At 44.2% G+C, this 20,261-nt stretch overlaps 1 protein-coding gene across 4 annotated transcripts; it reads left to right on the top strand.

Annotated features, from left to right (window-relative positions):
• Nucleotides 1-423: 423 nt before the first annotated feature.
• Nucleotides 424-16,657, top strand: tmprss4a (transmembrane serine protease 4a). Of its 4 annotated transcripts, none has more exons than XM_038961567.1 (13): nucleotides 424-888; nucleotides 7,651-7,705; nucleotides 7,862-8,005; nucleotides 8,398-8,550; nucleotides 8,870-8,996; nucleotides 9,117-9,236; nucleotides 10,170-10,213; nucleotides 10,598-10,760; nucleotides 10,980-11,146; nucleotides 11,538-11,633; nucleotides 11,777-11,919; nucleotides 15,211-15,360; nucleotides 15,551-16,657. In XM_038961567.1, the coding sequence occupies exons 3-13, from the start codon at nucleotides 7,894-7,896 to the stop codon at nucleotides 15,560-15,562; spliced, it is 1,287 nt and encodes a 428-aa protein (XP_038817495.1). In that variant the 5' UTR covers nucleotides 424-888; nucleotides 7,651-7,705; nucleotides 7,862-7,893; the 3' UTR covers nucleotides 15,563-16,657. The 4 variants fall into 4 exon arrangements, with proteins under 4 accessions (XP_038817495.1, XP_038817493.1, XP_038817494.1 ...); XM_038961565.1 differs by lacking the exon at nucleotides 424-888 and adding an exon at nucleotides 2,859-3,336; XM_038961564.1 differs by lacking the exon at nucleotides 424-888 and having other exon boundaries at nucleotides 4,695-7,705.
• Nucleotides 16,658-20,261: the final 3,604 nt, after the last annotated feature.

Raw genomic sequence — 20,261 nt, 5'->3', positions numbered from 1 at the left:
CATTATGGTTTGTCATTATGGGAAATTGTGTATAGATTGATGAGCAAAAAAAAGTATTTTATCAATTTTAGAACAAGGCTGTAGCGTAAGAAAATGTGGAAAAGGGGAAGGGGTCTGAATACTTTCCGAATGCACTGTATATAACACACAAAGTCCTATGTCATCTATTTTAGCCTTGATGTTAAATAACATGAATAACATCATTACAGGGCATCATTTTCCCTGAACTGTTCCCTTACATTGAATACCTCTAGCACACAGACACAGGTGGTGCGTAATGTGAGAGTGAGGCAACACAACACACTGACCAGAAACTCGTCTGAATATGTTAATCATTTCCCTGGACTCATTCTCATTCAACCAAGCCAAATAAAATCTAAAATAAACACAGAGGGAGAGAGAAGTGGGATCACATAAAAGGAATACTTTGAAGGCTGCTCCCGAGGGAGGCAGGCTCGAGCAACACTTCAAACAGAGAGAGAGGGAAGGAAGCAAGCGGAGAGGCTAGACTATGAGATCGAAAACGTGTGTATTTAACAGTGTAGGGACAGAGGGAAAGGCAACCATACTCAAAGCTCACACCTAGCTCCGCAGTCTTATTATGAGCATCCAGGTTGATCGCTGAAGACCACCAGGCAAACACTGACCCCAACAACCAGAGACCACCAGGCAAACCCTGACCCCAACAACCAGAGACCACCAGGCAAACACTGACCCCAACAACCAGAGACCACCAGGCAAACCCTGACCCCAACAACCAGAGACCACCAGGCAAACACTGACCCCAACAACCAGAGACCACCAGGCAAACACTGACCCCAACCAGAGACCACCTGATCAGGACTGAGGGTACAGGACTGACAGGCAACAGGGACTGGTTAACCTCATGTAAGTGACACATATTGGTCATGTCAATGTTGTCACATCATCTATTGTTGAGTATGCTGGTGTCACGAAATCATGCGGGGGGGGGGGGGGGCACCGTTGCTTGTGCAGACTAGACCTTCTTTCCACATGACAGTCTTGCGATTGAACGAGCTGTTACACAGCATCCAAGGGGTTAAACGGTTGTTGAACCTCACCAAGTTTGGTGTGTCTGTTCAACAGAAGCCAGGCCAGGTCGCTAATATTATCCGCAGTAATAGGTTTGTCAATGCCTCCGTTCAAAATGAGCTCGCAATGAGATCTAAGATACTGTTTGTGAGATACTCAAGGTTAGACATTGTGTTTAATGGGATACAACAATAAACAACTCCACAGATCTAACTAGAGCAGCGAGGGTAACATTAGCTCAGCTGTATCAGTATGGTTAATATTTAACCCATCTCAGACTGTTCAGCACAGACTATGCGTGCATAGTGTACATGAAAAATGCACCCCGACGCCCCACGAATCGACCTCGTGGAAAGTGTGTCTGTTGTGATGGAGAGGAGGGGATGTTTGACAGTGAAAGGACCTGTAGTTTGACACGGTCAGATTGTGTCATTGCTGTGGTTCAAATCTCTATTTTCTTTCTTCACATGTTTTACGAATCCCTAACTCACTATCTCGGTCTCCCTCCTTCCCTCTTTTTCAGCATCTGAACATGTTAATCACATAGGTGGGTGACAATAACATGGACAATTAATGGTGATATGTTGATTACACTGTACTGTGTATCACCCATTTGTTATCTATTTCTGACATAAGGCGGCGCACAATTGGCCCAGTGTCGTCCGGGTTAGGGTTCGGCCGGGTTAGGCCGTCATTGTAAATAAGAATTTGTTCTTAACTGACTTGTCTAGTTAAATAAATGTTAAATAAAAATAATATTATGAATGTATTATTCAATAGACATCTTGACAGGGAGTCAGGCTCATTAGGAGGCCATGCCCTAGTGAACTTTAAAACCAATAGAAATCTCGGCAACTGCATTACTTCCTCGTTCTGAAGAGGGAAGAAGTAGTGTGGTGAGAGGGTCAGGGGTCACAGCTCTTAACAGGTTGGGTCATCATAGATTACAATCAGCTTCTGTTCTCAACAGAGGACCAATCTCTTTTATCCTCTCTTTTATTCTCTCTCTCTCTCTTTCTCTTTCTCTCTCTCTCTCTCTCTCTCTCTCTCTCTCTCTCTCTCTCTCTCTCTCTCTCTCTCTCTCTCTCGGACAATACGAAACCACATAGGTCTGCAAAGTGTCTCATAGGAAAGTAGGTTATTGAGTTATGAATCACTTACAGTATGTAATGGAGCCGTTAGTTGAAATCAAAGAGAAGTGGACCTACTGTATTGTTGACCATTGACTGGAAAGAAGGAAATGTTGAGAATCCAGTACAAGGAAACTGCCCGATCCTTTACTCCACTGGCACAATTCAAACATTTACAGGAAGTTCCCCCATGTACCACATATAGCCTGAGGGGTGGGGGGATATTGTATCAAGCTTTTAGCAATATGACTGTCAAATCCCCTAGTGAGGAGGGTTTCAAAAAAGAGGAGTTACAGTATAAACACGTTTCTGTCCCAAAATATTATTGTGATCACGTGTCCATTTCTGGGTTAAGAAGCATATGTCCTCTGGCTCAGACAGCAACGCCAGACTGGAGCTCCAACTGATACCAACATGACAGGACTGGCCCACGACCTGACCTGAAGGCATCTCACTACACAAACTGGTGTTTGTGTTTGAAGGTGTGTGTGTGCGAGCGTGCGTGCGTGCGTGCGTGTTTGTCAGTCTGTGCTCGTGTGACTGTTCCTGTGTGTCTGTGTTTGTTTCTCATACATTCATGAACGAGAGGGAGAAGAACAGAAAAGCACAGAGCTAGAGCTACAAAGATCCACCGAATCAGGAAAGGCCGTTTGTGGGAGGAGAGAGAGAGAGAGAGGAGGTATGCAGGTAGAGAGACCAAGGCATTAGGTGTCCTATTACAGATACTAGTTGGGTGTCGTTTTGTCAGCAGGGGCTGGGTCATCCACAACAAATCCATGTGGATTTCAGCAGCACGGACACACACAGAAACACATCGGCAGTCATTAATACAGCAGCAGATTTTTACAGCAGCAGGACAAGTTAGGCGGCCTGCATGATTAGGCGGCTTGCAAGTTTCACTGCCTGTGAATTGAGGGACAACGAATAGGGTACGAGAAGGACGAGAGAGAAAGATAGGGAGACAGAATAACCATACGGACCGGCACAGAATTGTGAGAGGTCGAACTTCAGAAGTAGAGGGAGAGAAGGCACAAGACAAGGGGAAGGGAGAGACTGTTGAAGGGAGTTTTACTTGATCCAGAGACCGAAGGACAGTGAATCCTCTATACCCTGTGATCTGGGCCAGCTGAGAGGGGACTTCTACACCATGAATGTGAGTAGAGATGGAGACTACAGTTTGGGAAAATAGGGGTTCAGGCTATTCACTTGTGGAGTAGTATTGATCACCTGTCACTCAGCTCTTACTGTGGACGCGCACAGCAGTGGTTTACAGGTTCACAGTGATGGGACTTTAGGGAAAACACATGGGATAACATGCCCATGTTTACCTGTGTATAAACGTCTGTGTGTTTTAGTGAACAATTGTTATACATGCAAATAGTCCCTTGCAAAGCAAGCAATCCTCAAGTGCATTTTAAAGTATTACCATGTTAAAGTATTACTGTGTCTCTGCTGACAATATCACATTTTTGTGAGTTCTACACTACCGGTCAAAGGTTTTACATTGTAGAATAATAGTGAAGACATCAAAACTATGAAATAACACATATGGAATCATGTAGTAACCAAAATATTGTTAAAAGTTCATTTGTAGAATTACTTTCCTCCTTAATGCGTTTGAGCCAATCAGTTGTGTTGTGACAAGGTAACGGGGTATACAGAAGATAGCCCTATCTGGTAAAAGACTATGTCCATATTATGGCACGGACATCTCAAATAAGCAAAGAGAAACGACAGTCCATCATTACTTTAAGACATGAAGGTCAGTCAATATGGAAAATGTGATGTTTTGATGTCTTCACTATTATTCTATAATGTAGAAAATAGCAACAACAAAAAAAGAAAAACCCTTGAATGAGTAGATGTTCTAAAACTTTTGACCGGTAGTGTAAAAGTGTGAAATAGACATAGATTAGGGTTCTTGTGATTGTACACATCTGTCGTTGGTGGCAGAAATGCTAAGTGACCAGTGATCAGTTTGTGTAGGAAACTCATGTGCGTTTGTGTGTGTATGCCTGTGGGTGCTCATGCAAATCTGTGTTGTTGGAGATCCCTGCCTTTGATTACAACTCACGTGTAGCTTCTATAAAGGTCTTTGTTGCTTAAATATTATTTAATATATATATATTTTTTTGCATTTACCAGGTAAGTTGACTGAGAACACGTTCTCATTTACAGCAACAACATGGGGAATAGTTACAGGGGAGAGGAGAGGGATGAATGAGCCAATCGTAAACTGGGGATGATTAGGTGACCGTATGAGGGCCAGATTGGGAATTTAGCCAGGACACCCGTTTCACGTCCCATCCAAAAGACGGCACCCTGCACAGGGCAATGTCCCCAATCACTGCCCTGGAGCGTTGGGACATTTTTTTTTAGACCAGAGGAAAGGGTGCATCCTTCTGGCCCTCCAACACCACTTCCAGCAGCATCTGGTCTCCCATCCAGGGTACAACCAGGACCGACCCTGCTAAGCTTCAGAAGCAAACCAGCAGTGGTATGTAGGGTGGTAAGCTGCTGGCACTTTAAAATACAAATCACAATGAAGAGAGAGCACCTTTTTATACACTAAAGCGAAACATGCCAATTGATTTTATCGGTTAAACCTTCTGTGACCCAGTTCTGCTTCCACAGATGCTTTCTCAATGCAAACTGGGTCTAGTCCCATTGTTCACTATCCTGCATGGGCCAAACGACCTGAACACACCTCTGTCTCGCTCCCTCACACACGCATTCCCATTTGCATACCCACCTCCCCCTCTCTCTCTCTCTCTCTCTCTCTGATTTTATTCCACCCGTGTTGTAAATTTATGCCAACTGTCTGTCAAAGTGAATTCTTGCACGGAGGTCACCATTGACATGGATTGTGTGATTCCGGTTCGGGTTGTGTCTCTGCCATTTTATAATGTTGTTTTTAGATATCTTGTTGCAAAGTAGGCGATCCTCAAATAATATATTTCAGCAAATGAATGTGTGCGGCCTGCAGTTAGTGACCTATAGTTTATATGTGGTCTACAAATCACTAGGAGTCCCTATTTTCGATAGTTTGCTATGTACTGTATATTGCTGGTCAACTTTGATGAAACAATGCAGGTATTTTGGTTCTGTTTGGTACTGGTCAGTCAGCTGTCGGCTCCGAGATGTGTATAGTCACATTTTATGTTGAACTGGCTGACCTTCCTCTTCTCCCACCTCTGTACTCTAACATCCATTCTTTCTTTCTCTCCTTCTCTCTTTGTAACCATATTTCCTTTTCTCATAATCTGCTCATATTGACCTAGATTAGTTCCTGTCTACAGTACATCTACGTGGAGAGTTCCACCAACGTCTCCATGACTCATGCAAATCATACAGGAGCTTTCTCTGTCTGTCTGTCTGTCTGTCTGTCTGTCTGTCTGTCTGTCTGTCTGTCTGTCTGTCTGTCTGTCTGTGTGTGTATGTGTGTGTGTCATTCAAATGATCACTTACATACAGTGAGCACTGTTCCCTCTAAATTGCGCGCGTTCGCGGCCGCGCACCTCCTGCGGGAATACCGCACAGAAGAAATGCCATGCAGCGCAGAGACAGACCCAAGCGATTGAACTTCACTGAGTTCACCCTGTTAGTTTGCACTATATTATAGATCAACTTTTTTTCGGTGATCGAATCAACATTACATCAGACACTTTTCAATGCACCAAACCAGAACAAATCTAACTTTGCAAGATTGAGTCTTTGATTTTGTTGCAGGCAGAGCCAGAACGCAATGGGGAAGATTTATACTGGTGGGTGTAGCCCCCGAGCGGTTTTTCAATCACTGGCGAGTGAACGCGTTTTTCAGATCAGACCGCAAAGCAGCAGTTAGCGAGTTATCGACCCATGCCTAGGTACAAATAATTCAGAAATGGGGAGTTACTGCTTCCGACAAAAAGTTTTAGGCTACATGTCAAGCCGTATTTGAAAAGCCAGTCAGGTAAAAAGCTTACAGTATGTCTTGTTTTTTGTTGCTTTAACACTATACAGCTGATTCAAAAAAGACAAACGCTTGATGATGAGTTGGTTATTTGAATCAGCTGTGCAGTGCTAGGGCAAACAACATGTTCCCCAGGGAGTGTCTTCAACTGTTTAGGATTGTGGTCAGTTAAATGAACAGCATATGTATATCTCACTTCCCCTTTTCTCCCCAAGTTGAGGTTGTTTTGCTATTCTTCTTCTCTGTGTTGCTAGAACCCTCTGTTTTAGGTACCAATATTAGACCAGACCGTCTCCATGGAGAATAGACAGGAAGACTTCATGCAGATGAAGGGATTTCACTCGCAACTGAATTGTAAAAGTGAAATTACGGGACACATATATATATATTTTTTTAAATACCATTTGAGAATGGCTCACTATCGTATTGCTTCATGTCAACACATACAGACAAGCCTTTGATTTTGGGTTATATTTAACAAACTTGAACCTGTTTTGTTTCTGTAATGGTAAGTCTGTGAACAAAAGCACTGACAACTCTAACTACAGAAGACCAACAGCAGTTAAGCAGTGTTTTTACCCAGCCACTAAGAGCCCTGTCCCTCACTATAGCCACCACCTGTCTTGTCCCTCCGTACAGTATAACCCTCCATATCTGCGGGATGGTGTACTGTGTGGCGGTGTCCATGTTAGGACAGCCTCAGTCTCAAAAGGACTTGGGTTCACTGTTGCTGAGTGTGTCAGACAGTCCGTAGACTGTACATGCAATGTATTAGTGTGGCGACAGATTTGTAAAGTATTTGTGGACCAGTTGGCGAGATTGGACAGAATAGCCGATACTGTAGATGCCTAACAGACTGTTTGAGTCATTGGTATTTTGGGATGTTGTTGTTTTTGGTCGTGATGGCTGTTTCACTAGTGAGCAGGTTTCGTTCACTGAAGCTATGACTCATGACAGTTATGATGGCGGGTACTTGTGCTTGCTGTGCACTTGAATGATTCTATCAGCATGAACACATTGTCATATAGAGAACAGTCAACCGAGCGCGTCTTCTATAAAACAATAGATTTGTAAAGCTGGGGGGGGCAGAGCTGTCAATTGCATAACTTGAATTAAGTGGTTTATAGCGTGCGTGATTAGAATGCTGTGTGTATAGCATGCTCCACCATTCAAGCTCTATTGTCCTTTAACGGAGTGGAATAACACAGTATAAAGCAACTACACATTGAGCAGAGTACCACACCTGAGGATGTGTCATACAACTATCTCTGTCTTTGTGTCAGATGGGCCTGGGAATTGTGCTCACAGCAATTGTGCTCACAGCTCACAGCATGACAGTCACACACAACGTTGATGGGAGGCACACTGTTCCATGTGCGAGTGTTCCCGATCCAGTCTGTCATGCCTCCCCTCTCTCGACCCTAGGACCTCACAAACTCTTACATAATGTCCCACATTCTGCACCGAGCACAGTATGATCCCCTATCTCTCAATCTGTCGTCTCTCTCTCGCCAGACTGACACCTGCCTTGCTGAAGAAGGCAATATACCATTAAATCCTAGGCAACAAGGTAAGCCATTGTAGTGGAATTGATTAATTTTGAAATCATATTGTACAAGTATTACTTAATATGCAATAATATACGGTCCAATTATGCTTTAGTCGCATGTGTCTGTGTTTTTAAATAGCTACAAAATCCTGATTGTTCCGTCTTCCTCTCCCCCAGTTGAAGTACGGCCTGGTAGGAAACGAAAGCCCATGACGGCTCTGAACTCCCAGAAAGAGAAGTCCTCGTCGAGGAAGAGGGTCCTGATCACCGTGTTGATGGTACTGGTAGTGCTGGGGATCCTGGCCACGGCTGGCTACTTCAGTGAGTCCAGCTTCGAAACCCATCATCTCTGCATCCCAGACGGCACCCTATTCCCTACACAGTGCACTACTTTTGAACAGGGCCCATAAGGATCAAGAGTAGTGCAGTCAAAAGTAGTGCACTATGTCGGGCATAGGTTGCCGTTTGGGACGCAAACCCACCTCTACACCCTCTCCTCCCCCTTAGCTAACACAAGACATACTAGTACTTCTCCCCTGTACAAATGCTCAATGATTCACAATGAAACCATAGCAACATTATGGAATGTGATTCCACAAAACGTTGGGGCTTTTTTTTAAAAGTCAGCAAACATGATATTTGAATAACCTGTCCCTGTCTTCTGTACTCTCTCCTCCTTTCATCCCTCTTTCCCCTTTCCTTTCTGTCCTCAGTCGCACAGCTGATCAACAGTAAGTTCTTCTTCTGCTCCCGGTCAGTGAAGTTCATTCCCCTGGAAAAAGCATGTGATGGGATGGCAGACTGTTCAGGAGGAGAGGACGAGCTCACCTGTGTGGCCAGCATGACGGTCAACACTACCTTCCCAGGTAAACGCACACACACACACACACACACATGCACAAACACACACACACACACACACACACACACACACACACACACACACACACACACACACACACACACACACACACACACACACACACACACACACACACACAGGTATGGACAGGTACTCACACGCACCACTCCATTCATATATCTTTATACATCTGTCTCTGTCACTTCTATATGTTTAATCTCATCTCTTTTTTTTCTCTCTCGGTCTCTTACTTTCCTTTTCCTGTCTCTCTCTATTTGTGATGCGCACCTCTGCGTTCTCTCTCTCGCTCTCGCTCTCTGCAGTGCGTCTGGTCTCTGAGCAGAGGGTTCTCCAGATCTACAGTGCCGGGACAGGATGGAGGAGTGTGTGTAGTGAGAACTGGACCCAGCAGCACACAGAGAAAGCCTGTCAGCAGCTGGGCTACACCTAGTGGGTCTCCTCTCTCCCTAACTCACTCACTCACTGCTCACCCAGCAGCTTAGCTACAGTTTCCCCCTTAACATATTGAGTTTCTCTTAAATGTCTCTCTGTCTCCACTCGTTCCCACAGTAAACCCAACAGTAGTAGTATCTCAGTGGAGAACTTGTCCTCGTCCCTGAAGACAGGACCGTTCTCAGGGGTCAGGGTCGCAGCTGAAACCACCCCCATTTACCAGACTGTCATTGACCGGTAAGTATTAGAAGATGGGTCATATTGAGCCTGTTACTGTGGTGTTACGGTCTACTGTATTCTGATATTCACTCTGACACTTTCCAGCTATGAAAAGGGGAACGGAACTGTATCAGTAAAAAAATGTGCACAGTGTCTTGGTATCAATATGGTTGGATAATTATCTTGATCGGTGCAGTAAATGGAGAATTGAAACAAGTCAAAATAAATGTTACCCACTTTGGGTACTTCTGTCTGTACTTGTTTTATGATACTCGTCTTATTTTCAATTGTAAATAGTCATTCGTTCTTAATTGACCTGCCTTGGAAAATAAAGGTAAAAAAAACAAGTACATGACTACGTTGACCATGCCTGCATCACTGTCGTACTGTTTACTATGCAGTGTTTGTGTTGGTTCGCTCCCATCCCACTGCCACTGTTTGTAGTAAGATGCCAGTTTAGGCTCAGGCAGTTGTGACATGACGAATGGAATGCATGACTGCCACTGATGACAGATGGGATGGCACCGCCCTGTCTGTCTACTCTAAAACAGCACCAGGCACTGGAAAAACAGATTACCTGTCCTCCTTTTTCCTCCTTCTGTTACCTTTTTTTTGTCTCTACTTGTGATGTGCACCTCTGCGTCATCTCTCTCTCTCGATGTGTGTCTCTGACTGTGTCCTACTCTCTGTTTTCCTGACACAAACAATTTAGTTTCTGTTCTTCCCCCATCCTTGTTTCTGTAATTAGAGGAAACAAGAAGTACGAGTATTTTATGTCTGACAGAATCTGAACCAACACTGAAGATTAACTCTGGAATCAGACTCTTTTGTTTACCTTTAATGTTTGGTAATCGTGTTTTGGGTGTGTTTCTTTGCATGCAGCACATGTGATGTGTCTATATACCATGTGAATGTACTGTGTGTTGAATTCCCCTCTCTGTGTGATTCCAGCCAGGTGTGTAACTCAGAATCCGTGATCTCCCTGACCTGCTCCGGTAAGTTCTGCCTCTGATACGCCACCTCACACTCTGTCACCTCCCTATGCCCCTCTATTAGACTCCTCCACTCCGACTACTCATTGGGGAAATCATCCAAGTTCTCTAGCAGTTGAATTATACAAGAGAGTGAGACAGAAAGACTGAGACTGGGGAATGCAGGCAAACTGAACAGGATCCAGGCAACAAGCCACTTTGTAATGGGTCAGTGGTAGCTTGAGTGTGTCACTTAACTGTCGGGTAGCAACGCTAACTGCCAAAGGGCTACTTTGAGTTTGCTTCCAGCGCTAATTCTACATTTACTCATCAACCTACCTTTGTGTGCCTTAGCACGTCACAAAACACTTCAGTGGAACTAAACTCTCTTTCCCCTGTGTGTGTCAGACTGTGGAGAGCGGGGGCGATCGGACCGTGTCGTGGGGGGTGTGGATGCGTCTATAGAAGACTGGCCGTGGCAGGTGAGCCTGCAGCAGAACGGACAACACACCTGTGGAGGGTCACTGGTGTCCTCACGCTGGGTCGTCACAGCAGCACACTGCTTCTCTGGGTCAGTACCACTGGACATCCAATACAAAATATATACATTGTAGAATACGTGTGAATATCTACTCTGGATATCGACAACTAGCTTAACCAGACATACGATATCTAACTCTGACCATCCAACGTGGAAAATCCCACAAGGTCTGCAATTGTATAATAGGCTTAAGCATCTGGTGATAGAGACCAAGGCCCTGCTGCTAACTTCTCTCTCCTGGTCATACAGTAGTAAGAAGGAGCTGAGTCGCTGGCAGGTGGTGTCTGGGAGGACCTACATGGGCACCCTGGGAGGCTCATATGTAGACAGGATCATACTGAACGGAGACTACGATGCAGCCAGCAATGACTACGACCTGGCCATGATGAGGCTAACCAAACCCATCACTGTAGGAGGTATGTCACTTGCCCAACGTGACGTTTAAGCAACACACTGAATTTGCTGGACAATTCCAGTTTTCGCAAAGGCTAGACATAAGAAAAGCCCCACCTCCACCTATTCTGGTTTTGAATGACTTGCCATGAAGGACATTTCTCAGCCCTCTCAAAAATTAACGCTACAGCACGACACAATGATATGGAAATATGTATTTGAAAAAGCAGATTCCAGGAAGAGAGAATGCATTCAGGGTAGATTCTGACCTCTAGTGGCCAATTTATCAAACTGTCAATTTCAATGAGTTGCAACATGGGACATCCCTCTCGGGAAATACTGTATATTTAGATTGTAGTCTGGGATGTATTTATGGGGAAGTAGATGTCAATGAAGTTCAGTTTCCTCCACCAGACTCTCGTCGGCCCGTGTGTTTGCCCCCTAAGAACCTGGGCCTGAAGGCAGGAGACTCTATGACGGTGACGGGCTGGGGCTACCTCCATGAGAAGGGTGAACATACAACAAACAAAACTACCCTTCCCTTTCTCTCACCCTCTTCATCTCTATCCAACAAGCACATGTACTCAAATGTTAATAGTCGATTATCCCCTATTCTCCTTCTCATCCCTCTGTCACCTTTTCTCTCCCCTCAGGTAAAGTGTCTCCTGTCCTCCAGAAGGCTATCATTCCCCTTATAGACAGTGATCAGTGCTCCAGTCCCACTGTCTACGGTGACTCAATTACTCCCAGAATGCTTTGCGCTGGTTACCTGGAGGGCAAAGTGGATGCATGTCAGGTACAATGCCTTACAAAAGTATTCATCCCCTTGGTGTTTTCCCATTTTGTTGCATTACAAACTGTAATTTAATTTAAAAATATACAGTGGGGAGAACAAGTATTTGATACACTGCCGATTTTGCAGGTTTTCCTACTTACAAAGCATGTAGAGGTCTGTAATTTTTATCATAGGTACACTTCAACTGTGAGAGACGGAATCAAAAATCCAGAAAATCACATTGTATGATTTTTAAGTAATTAATTTGCATTTTATTGCATGACATAAGTATTTGATCACCTACCAACCAGTAAGAATTCCGGCTCTCACAGACCTGTTAGTTTTTCTTTAAGAAGCCCTCCTGTTCTCCACTCATTACCTGTATTAACTGCACCTGTTTGAAATCGTTACCTGTATAAAAGACACCTGTCCACACACTCAATCAAACAGACTCCAACCTCTCCACAATGGCCAAGAGAGCTGTGTAAGGACATCAGGGATAAAATTGTAGACCTGCACAAGGCTGGGATGGGCTACAGGACAATAGGCAAGCAGCTTGGTGAGAAGACAACAACTGTTGGGGCAATTATTAGAAAATGGAAGAAGTTCAAGATGACGGTCAATCACCCTCGGTCTGGGGCTCCATGCAAGATCTCACCTCGTGGGGCATCAATGATCATGAGGAAGGTGAGGGATCAGCCCAGAACTACATGGCAGGACCTGGTCAATGACCTGAAGAGAGCTGGGACCACAGTCTCAAAGAAAACCATTAGTAACACACTACGCCGTCATGGATTAAAATCCTGCAGCGCACGCAAGGTCCCCCTGCTCAAGCCAGCGCATGTCCAGGCCCGTCTGAAGTTTTCCAATGACCATCTGGATGGTCCAGAGGAGGAATGGGAGAAGGTCATGTGGTCTGATGAGACAAAAATAGAGCTTTTTGGTCTAAACTCCACTCGCCGTGTTTGGAGGAAGAAGGATGAGTACAACCCCAAGAACACCATCCCAACCGTGAAGCATGGAGGTGGAAACATCTTTCTTTGGGGATGCTTTTCTGCAAAGGGGACAGGACGACTGCACCGTATTGAGGGGAGGATGGATGGGGCCATGTATCGCGAGATCTTGGCCAACAACCTCCTTCCCTCAGTAAGAGCATTGAAGATGGGTCGTGGCTGGGTCTTCCAGCATGACAACGACCTGAAACACACAGCCAGGGCAACTAAGGAGTGGCTCCGTAAGAAGCATCTCAAGGTCCTGGAGTGGCCTAGCCAGTCTCCAGACCTGAACCCAATAGAAAATCTTTGGAGGGAGCTGAAAGTCCATATTGCCCAGCGACAGCCCCGAGAGAAGGTCTGTATGGAGGAGTGGGCCAAAATCCCTGCTGCAGTGTGTGCAAACCTGGTCAAGAACTACAGGAAACGTATGATCTCTGTAATTGCAAACAAAGGTTTCTGTACCAAATATTAAGTTCTGCTTTTCTGATGTATCAAATACTTATGTCATGCAATAAAATGGAAATGAATTACTTAAAAATCATACAATATGATTTTCTGGATTTTTGTTTTAGATTCCATCTCTCACAGTTGAAGTGTACCTATGATAAAAATGACAGACCTCTACATGCTTTGTAAGTAGGAAACACTGCCAATTTTGCAGGTTATCAAATACTTGTTCTCCCCACTGTATATAAAAATAACGGAAAAGTGATGCGTGCAAATGTATTCACCCCTTTGCTATGAAGCCCCTAAATAAGATCTGGTGCAACCAATTACCTTCAGAAGTCAAATAATTAGTTAAATAAAGTCCACCTGTGTGCAATCTAAGTGTCACATGGTCTGTCACATGATCTCAGTATATATACACCTGTTCTGAAAGGCCCCAGAGTCTGCAACACCGCTAAGCAAGGGGCACCACCAAGCAAGGTCAGGGACAAAGTTGTGGAGAAGTACAGATCAGGGTTGGGTTATAAAAATATATCTGAAACTTTGAACATCCCACGAAGCACCATTAAATCCATTATTTAAAAAATTGAAAGAATATGACACCACAATAAACCTGCCAAGAGAGGGCCACCCACCAAAACTCATGGACCAGGCAAGGAGGGCATTAATCAGAGAGGCAACAAAGAGACCAAAGATAACCCTTAAGGAGCTGCAAAGCTCCACAGTGGAGATTGGAGTATCTGTCCATAGGACCACTTTAAGCCGTACACTCCACAGAGCTGGGCTTTGCAGAAGAGTGGCCAGAAAAAAAACATTGCTTAAAGAACAAAATTAACAAACACGTTTGGTGTTCGTCAAACGGCATGTGGGAGACTCCTCAAATATATGGAAGAAGATACTCTGATCAGATGAGACTAAAATTGAGCTTTTTGGCCATCAAGGAAAATGCTATGTCTGCCGCAAACCCAACACCTCTCATCACCCCAAGAACACCATCCCCACAGTGAAGCATGGTGGTGGCATCATCATGCTGTGGGGATGTTTTTCATCGGCAGGCACTGGGAAACTGGTCAGAATTGAAGGAATGATAGATGGCGCTAAATACAGGAATATTCTTGAGGGAAACCTGTTTCAGTCTTCCAGAGATTTGAGACTGGTACGGAGGTTCAACTTCCAGCAGGACAATGACCCTAAGCATACCGCTAAAGCAACACTCGAGTGGTTTAAGGGGAACATTTATATGTCTTGGAATGGCCTAGTCAAAGCCCAGACCTCAATCCAATTGAGAATCTGTGGTATGAGTTAAATATTGCTGTACACCAGCAGAACCCATCCAACTTGAAGGAGCTGGAGCAGTTTTGCCTTGAAGAATGGGCGAAAGTCCCAGTGGTTAGATATGCCAAGCTAATAGAGACATACCCCAAGAGACTTGCAGCTGAAATTGCTGCAAAAGGTGGCTCTACAAAGTATTGACTTTGGGGGGGGTGAATACTTATGCACGCTCAAGTTTTTTTGTTTCACAAAAAATATATCAAAGTGGTAGTCATGTTGTGTAAATCAAATGATACAAACCCCCCAATAATAAATTTTAACTCCAGGTTGTAAGGCAACAAAATAGGAAAAATGTGACGGGGCTGAATACTTTTACAAGCCACTGTTAAAGTAGATAGTTTCTCTTCTCTTTCTCTCAAAGCAAACAAAGGTAGCTTTTGGCGTGAATACATTCAATGCCTTGTCCTGTCAAAAAATGAATGGGAAGAAGACCACTTTATTGAGTATAGAATATCCACCCTCAAATGTGGCCTTTGGCATACGTGTATAGTGCGTAATTCCAGTGTACTTAATGCCACTGTTGGGTCATGTGTTGTAGGGAGACAGTGGGGGTCCTCTGGTGTACCTGTCAGAACAATGGCAGCTGGTGGGGGTGGTGAGCTGGGGGATCGGCTGTGCCAGAGAGCGTCAACCAGGGGTCTACTGCAACGTGGACGATATGCTCAACTGGATCCACACTGTCATGGAGGTATGTACGCTCACACAGGAGAGGCAAGGAGCTAGTGTAATTTAGGAGCTAGTGTAATTTAAGAGTGTTTCTTTTGACTTTGTACTGTGTGAAGTCTAGATGTTGTATGCTGCTGCCCTGAAAACCAAGACTAATAATAGTGTATCGTACACTATGTAACGGTTTGACCATGTGCACTTTATTGTTCTAGGAAAACCCTTGAAGCCTCAACACATGACCAAAAGCCAATGCTCTATTGCGTTGGGTTATCCGAATGGATTTCAGCGGGTCTACATGGAGCTCTGCTATGGGAATAGAAGAGGAATCTTCTTCGAAGTGCAATTTAAAACACCTACAACAATACATAACTCAAACGCACACACACACACACATGCCCGCACACTCAGATAGACACGGACGCGAACACACTCAACACTCCTTCTTTACTATAACAGGTTATTTACGGTGTGACTTGTGCCATTTTCGGTGTCTCAGGGACCACTGACGTGGTAGTGTAACACTGTCGCTGGAGACGACAGTCGGTCTAGGGCTGCGTCCGAAATGGCACCCTTTTGCCTTTATAGTGCACTACTCTTGATCAGAACACTACGGTTCAAAGTAGTGCACTATCAAGGGAATAGGCTGGGCGTTTGGGACGAAGCCTGGGTTTTCCACATGGCTAAGTACTTTGAGACAGGACTCTCACCAAGTGCCTCTGCTGTCTTTTTGTCAATGAGGTTGCGAGAAGACCGCCATAACCTACTGTACTTGACCACGTTTTATAAATGTAAAGTCGTAATGTGACCACATGTTTATGTGAGTATTGAAATGCATTGCACAATGTTCAACATGTTCACCCAACTTTCCATGGGTGAAATGTCTTAATGAAAATATATGTTGATGAAGTATATGTGCCATGCAGTTGAAAATCTCATTTTACCTCATGTTAAGTGATCCTCAAGTACGGTGATGTGACCCTTTCTTCATATTATATGTCATTGGAGGGGGCATTAGCCCCCTCGACTTACCGTACTGTACATCCCGTCATGGATTCACTTTTACACTTTCAGGTGGTCAGAACTATTCACTGTGTGCCGACAGATTTCCAGTGGGCAATCGGAATAATCTTTACTTGCACAAGGTTCTAATTAATAGCGTGTCTTTTATTTAAATTGTGAACCTTTTAGTGTTTCTTTAAATATTGTTTACTACGTAGAAATGGTTGTCTGTGTAAGATAGAAATGTGTCTGTATTTGTTGGTATGTTTGATAAAGGGATGCCTGTTTTCAATAAATGATCAGATTGGGATGAACTTTGAGTGATGGGATGTCTTGGCAGTGTCTGATTCTACTGCCTAAACCCTGTATCAATGACATGGAAGCCTGTGTCTTCAAGGGTGCTACGTAGGGTAGTTACAAGGTCGTAGTAACAATAAAGTTCATCCACAGCCTCAGCAACAAACGGACACATCCACAACAGTAACTCCTTTTATGCAAACCTTTATTTCCTGTATATATATCCTTTTTATTTTTCTACAATTCCAGAGGAAAAAAACAATTGGGGTGCATAGTTAATGAGAGGGGAGGACGTTGGACATTATTACAGAAAGAGGAGTAGGAGGGGGTTCACTTTATAGTTCTTAAAGGAAGCATCACGTTGGAGACTGAGGGGGTTGAGTCGGGTCAGTCAGTGACCGCCTCACAGGTAAGCGGGTGTCTGTTTTGTTGGGTGAGAGGGCGAGCTGTTTTCCTCTGCACGAGCCACATTAGCCCTCATGCTCAGCTTGGGCTTGACAGTGGTCGTTACAATTTAGCAAGACATTATGGAAGTACAGCACTCTTTAACCCCAGTAACAAATAGCAAATGCACTGTACTTAGACATCAGTTAGGATGATACTGCCACTTGAGCCATTCGAGCCTGGCCGTCTAGGGACTGCTACCCACAGACAGTAACCCTGTGGGTGAGGCCAGTGAGAGAGTGAAAACAGCCCCTCAGAACCCTGGACAGCTCCATGGAGTAGAGTAATCATGGGTGAAAACTGTGTAAGTGTGGTATGATCCTAACAGGCAGTAACCTGGCTACCTATGAGTTCAGAGTAAATTCCTATCTATTTGACTATAGAGTATACTGTGCTGTGGGTAGCTTCAGTTGGCTACACATGCACACCCATTGTAATAAGGATTCAAATAGATACAACTTTTTTTTTGCTTGTTTGCTTGGCCTTGGTGGGCTAAAACTTAGAAAATGAGTTTTAAAATGCAGTTTGGCCAGAGGACCTGTACTGTACAGTATACTGCAGGTTGGAGCAGGGGGTGTTCTCTGCACTGGAATGTGGAAAGCAGAGAGCAGACTTCACAAACTCTTGGCTTGGCAGTGTGAGTAGGAGTCGCTCTGGCAGTGGGCCGCAGGAAACCCATATTAGTATCAAATCAGATGATTATTACTTCTATTATATAAGAAGCAGAGAATGTGAGGACCGGATATGTTTATATTTCTGTCCCGACTTTCATTGTAGATCTTTATATTGAATACATACACCTTATGGCAATGTAATCTACAATGCATTATTAGCAAATTGGAGTATTCTTATTTGAGCTGCAGAGAATTCATGGCATGTATTAGCGTTGATTGGATTTCCCATGGTAGATAAGTATTTTGATAACCTTGAACGTGAGATATAGCTCTGTATCATATTCCCAGGTTTTTGCTGTAGTAGTAAAACAGTGAAACATCATTGAAGTCTTCCTGTGTACTGTCATAACGTGCACAGGGTATCAATACCGACAGACACATGACATTTGTTTCATTTCATGGTTGTGCAAGTGTGATAAGATTGTATCAAATGGTGCTTAATAAGACTGTGCTGTAAATAATACTCGTAATACTACCAGTCATGCTGTTAGTCTGTGTTGCCTGAGACGTTGGTTCACAGGGTGAGTTGCCACGGTGATGCAGGCTTGAGCTGATTGTAGCTTTTAGTCTATCATAACATGCGGTCCACAATGCATCACTGCGGCTATGCGACTGCCTCTAGACTCTAGAGGATCACTACACTGGGCATGCTCACTGCTGCAGCTCAGGCATGCACAATCAGGCTCAGAGCTTGTGGATCTCAGCTCAGACATAGCCAGTCGAGCTCAGAGCTTGTGGATCTCAGGTCAGACATGGCCAGTCGAGCTCAGAGCTTGTGGATCTCAGCTCAGACATGGCTAGTCGAGCTCAGAGCTTGTTGATCTCAGTTCAGACATGGCTAGTTGAGCTCAGAGCTTGTGGAACTGCTCATACTGAGGGTCTTGAACAGCCAGTGTTCTCCTAGAGATACTGAAGCAGTGAACAGTGAAGGACAACTCTGTACTTAGTAACACAAGAAATACTGATGGTATTTTTGTGCATTGTCAGTTCTGATTAAAGTTACAGAAGGGACAATGAATCTGCAAACAACAAGATACGGATACAATAACTAGCCTTATGAATAATTTTCTTCATCGACATGATTCTTCCAAATACATCAACAGAGGGCTTGATTATACAAAGACACTGACAGACAAGGATCAACTGAATAGTATTGCTTTTCTCCCAGAGGCAGGCTTTGTGTGCTTTTCTCCAATGTCAAATGAGTAATGGTTCACTGACTACATGGAACCAATAGAGAGAGAGAGAGAGAGTGTGAGTGAGTGAGTGAGTGAGTGAGTGAGTGAGTGAGTGAGTGAGTGAGTGAGTGAGTGAGTGAGTGAGTGAGTGAGTGAGTGAGTGTGTGTGTGTGTGTGCGCGCGCGCAGGGATGTCTGTGTGTGTCACTGGTTTTCAACGGGGTTATACAATGGACAGGAGTGCCACCGTGGACCACATCAATACAAACATTCGGTACATCAGTGCATAAAGCAGGTCGCACACCGCCATACCCAATATCTAGTTTCATGAGTTGGTTATTGCATCATCTGTTTTACTACCACAACAGCACATGAAAGTTGTCAATCGTATTACTTCCATTAAACATAGGTATGTGTGAATAGAATACAGAAACTGCAGTGATGGTAAATGGTGAACAAGGTGATCTATTGCCATCTCAACCTCTGTGATTCTGCAAGAACCTGCTGGAATGGTGTTGCGATATCATGTATGTTACCTTGTGATCTCCAAAGCTAAGACATTACATGGCAAAAGTTAAGTCCAGTGCCACTACTACGTCCATCAAATGACCCTATAGGATTAAAATCACAACCATGGGATGTGGGTATGACAGTGCTCTGTCTGAAAGCACTCCCTGGCTCTCCATGTCACCAGGGCCCCTGGTAATCAAAATAAAAGGTACTGCAGGTCAAGTGATAAGGAAGACCTTTCCAAAGATGCTAACCTCAACACGGCGAGGGAATAGAAGGAGGGAGGTCTAGAATGGATTATCCCTAGACAGACTAGTTGTCCCGACCTAACTGGTTTTTTACTTATCGCCACACACAATAAGGTTATGATCAACCGGGCAAACATCACCTTCCCTGCAAAGTCTACTAGCACATCGCTCTCTATTCCTCATATCAACCACATTCTAGATATTCATAAGGATACTCTACACGAGTACGGTTCCTATTAACACCCCTCCTAAGTCTACAGCACCACCCTCTCCCTAAACCCCTGTACATTTGACTGTCTCGGGACGAGGAGACGGAGATGGAGAGGCCTATTACATTTCCATCTCAGATGAGTGAACCCTACGAAGTGGACATTCATGTGTAGTCCCAGCTCTGCAACGACAATGATACTTTACACACACCTAGACGTATAAAAGGGTGTGGTCGTCACTTCAAACGGCACCTCTGAATTTGAACAAATGTGGATGTACAAGTAACACATTTGCTTTAGAAACACAGGTTGAAAATGAGATAGATACATTTAAACAGATAAGTTATGGCTTGGCCTGGTTTGAG

Source organism: Salvelinus namaycush, chromosome 23 (assembly GCF_016432855.1).
Source record: "Salvelinus namaycush isolate Seneca chromosome 23, SaNama_1.0, whole genome shotgun sequence".
In the NCBI taxonomy this organism is placed as follows: Eukaryota; Metazoa; Chordata; class Actinopteri; order Salmoniformes; family Salmonidae; genus Salvelinus; species Salvelinus namaycush.
The sequence above is the reverse complement of the archived record's forward strand: the minus strand, read 5'-3'. Positions and strand labels throughout refer to the sequence as shown.

Excerpts from the sequence above, each read along its gene's own strand:
- tmprss4a (XM_038961564.1), top strand. The coding sequence starts at position 7,582 with ATGTCCCACATTCTGCACCGAGCACAGTATGATCCCCTATCTCTCAAT. Across the intron at positions 8,006-8,397 it reads GGCCACGGCTGGCTACTTCA|TCGCACAGCTGATCAACAGT; the intron begins GTGAGTCCAGCT and ends TTCTGTCCTCAG. Across the intron at positions 8,997-9,116 it reads CAGCAGCTGGGCTACACCTA|TAAACCCAACAGTAGTAGTA; the intron begins GTGGGTCTCCTC and ends TCGTTCCCACAG.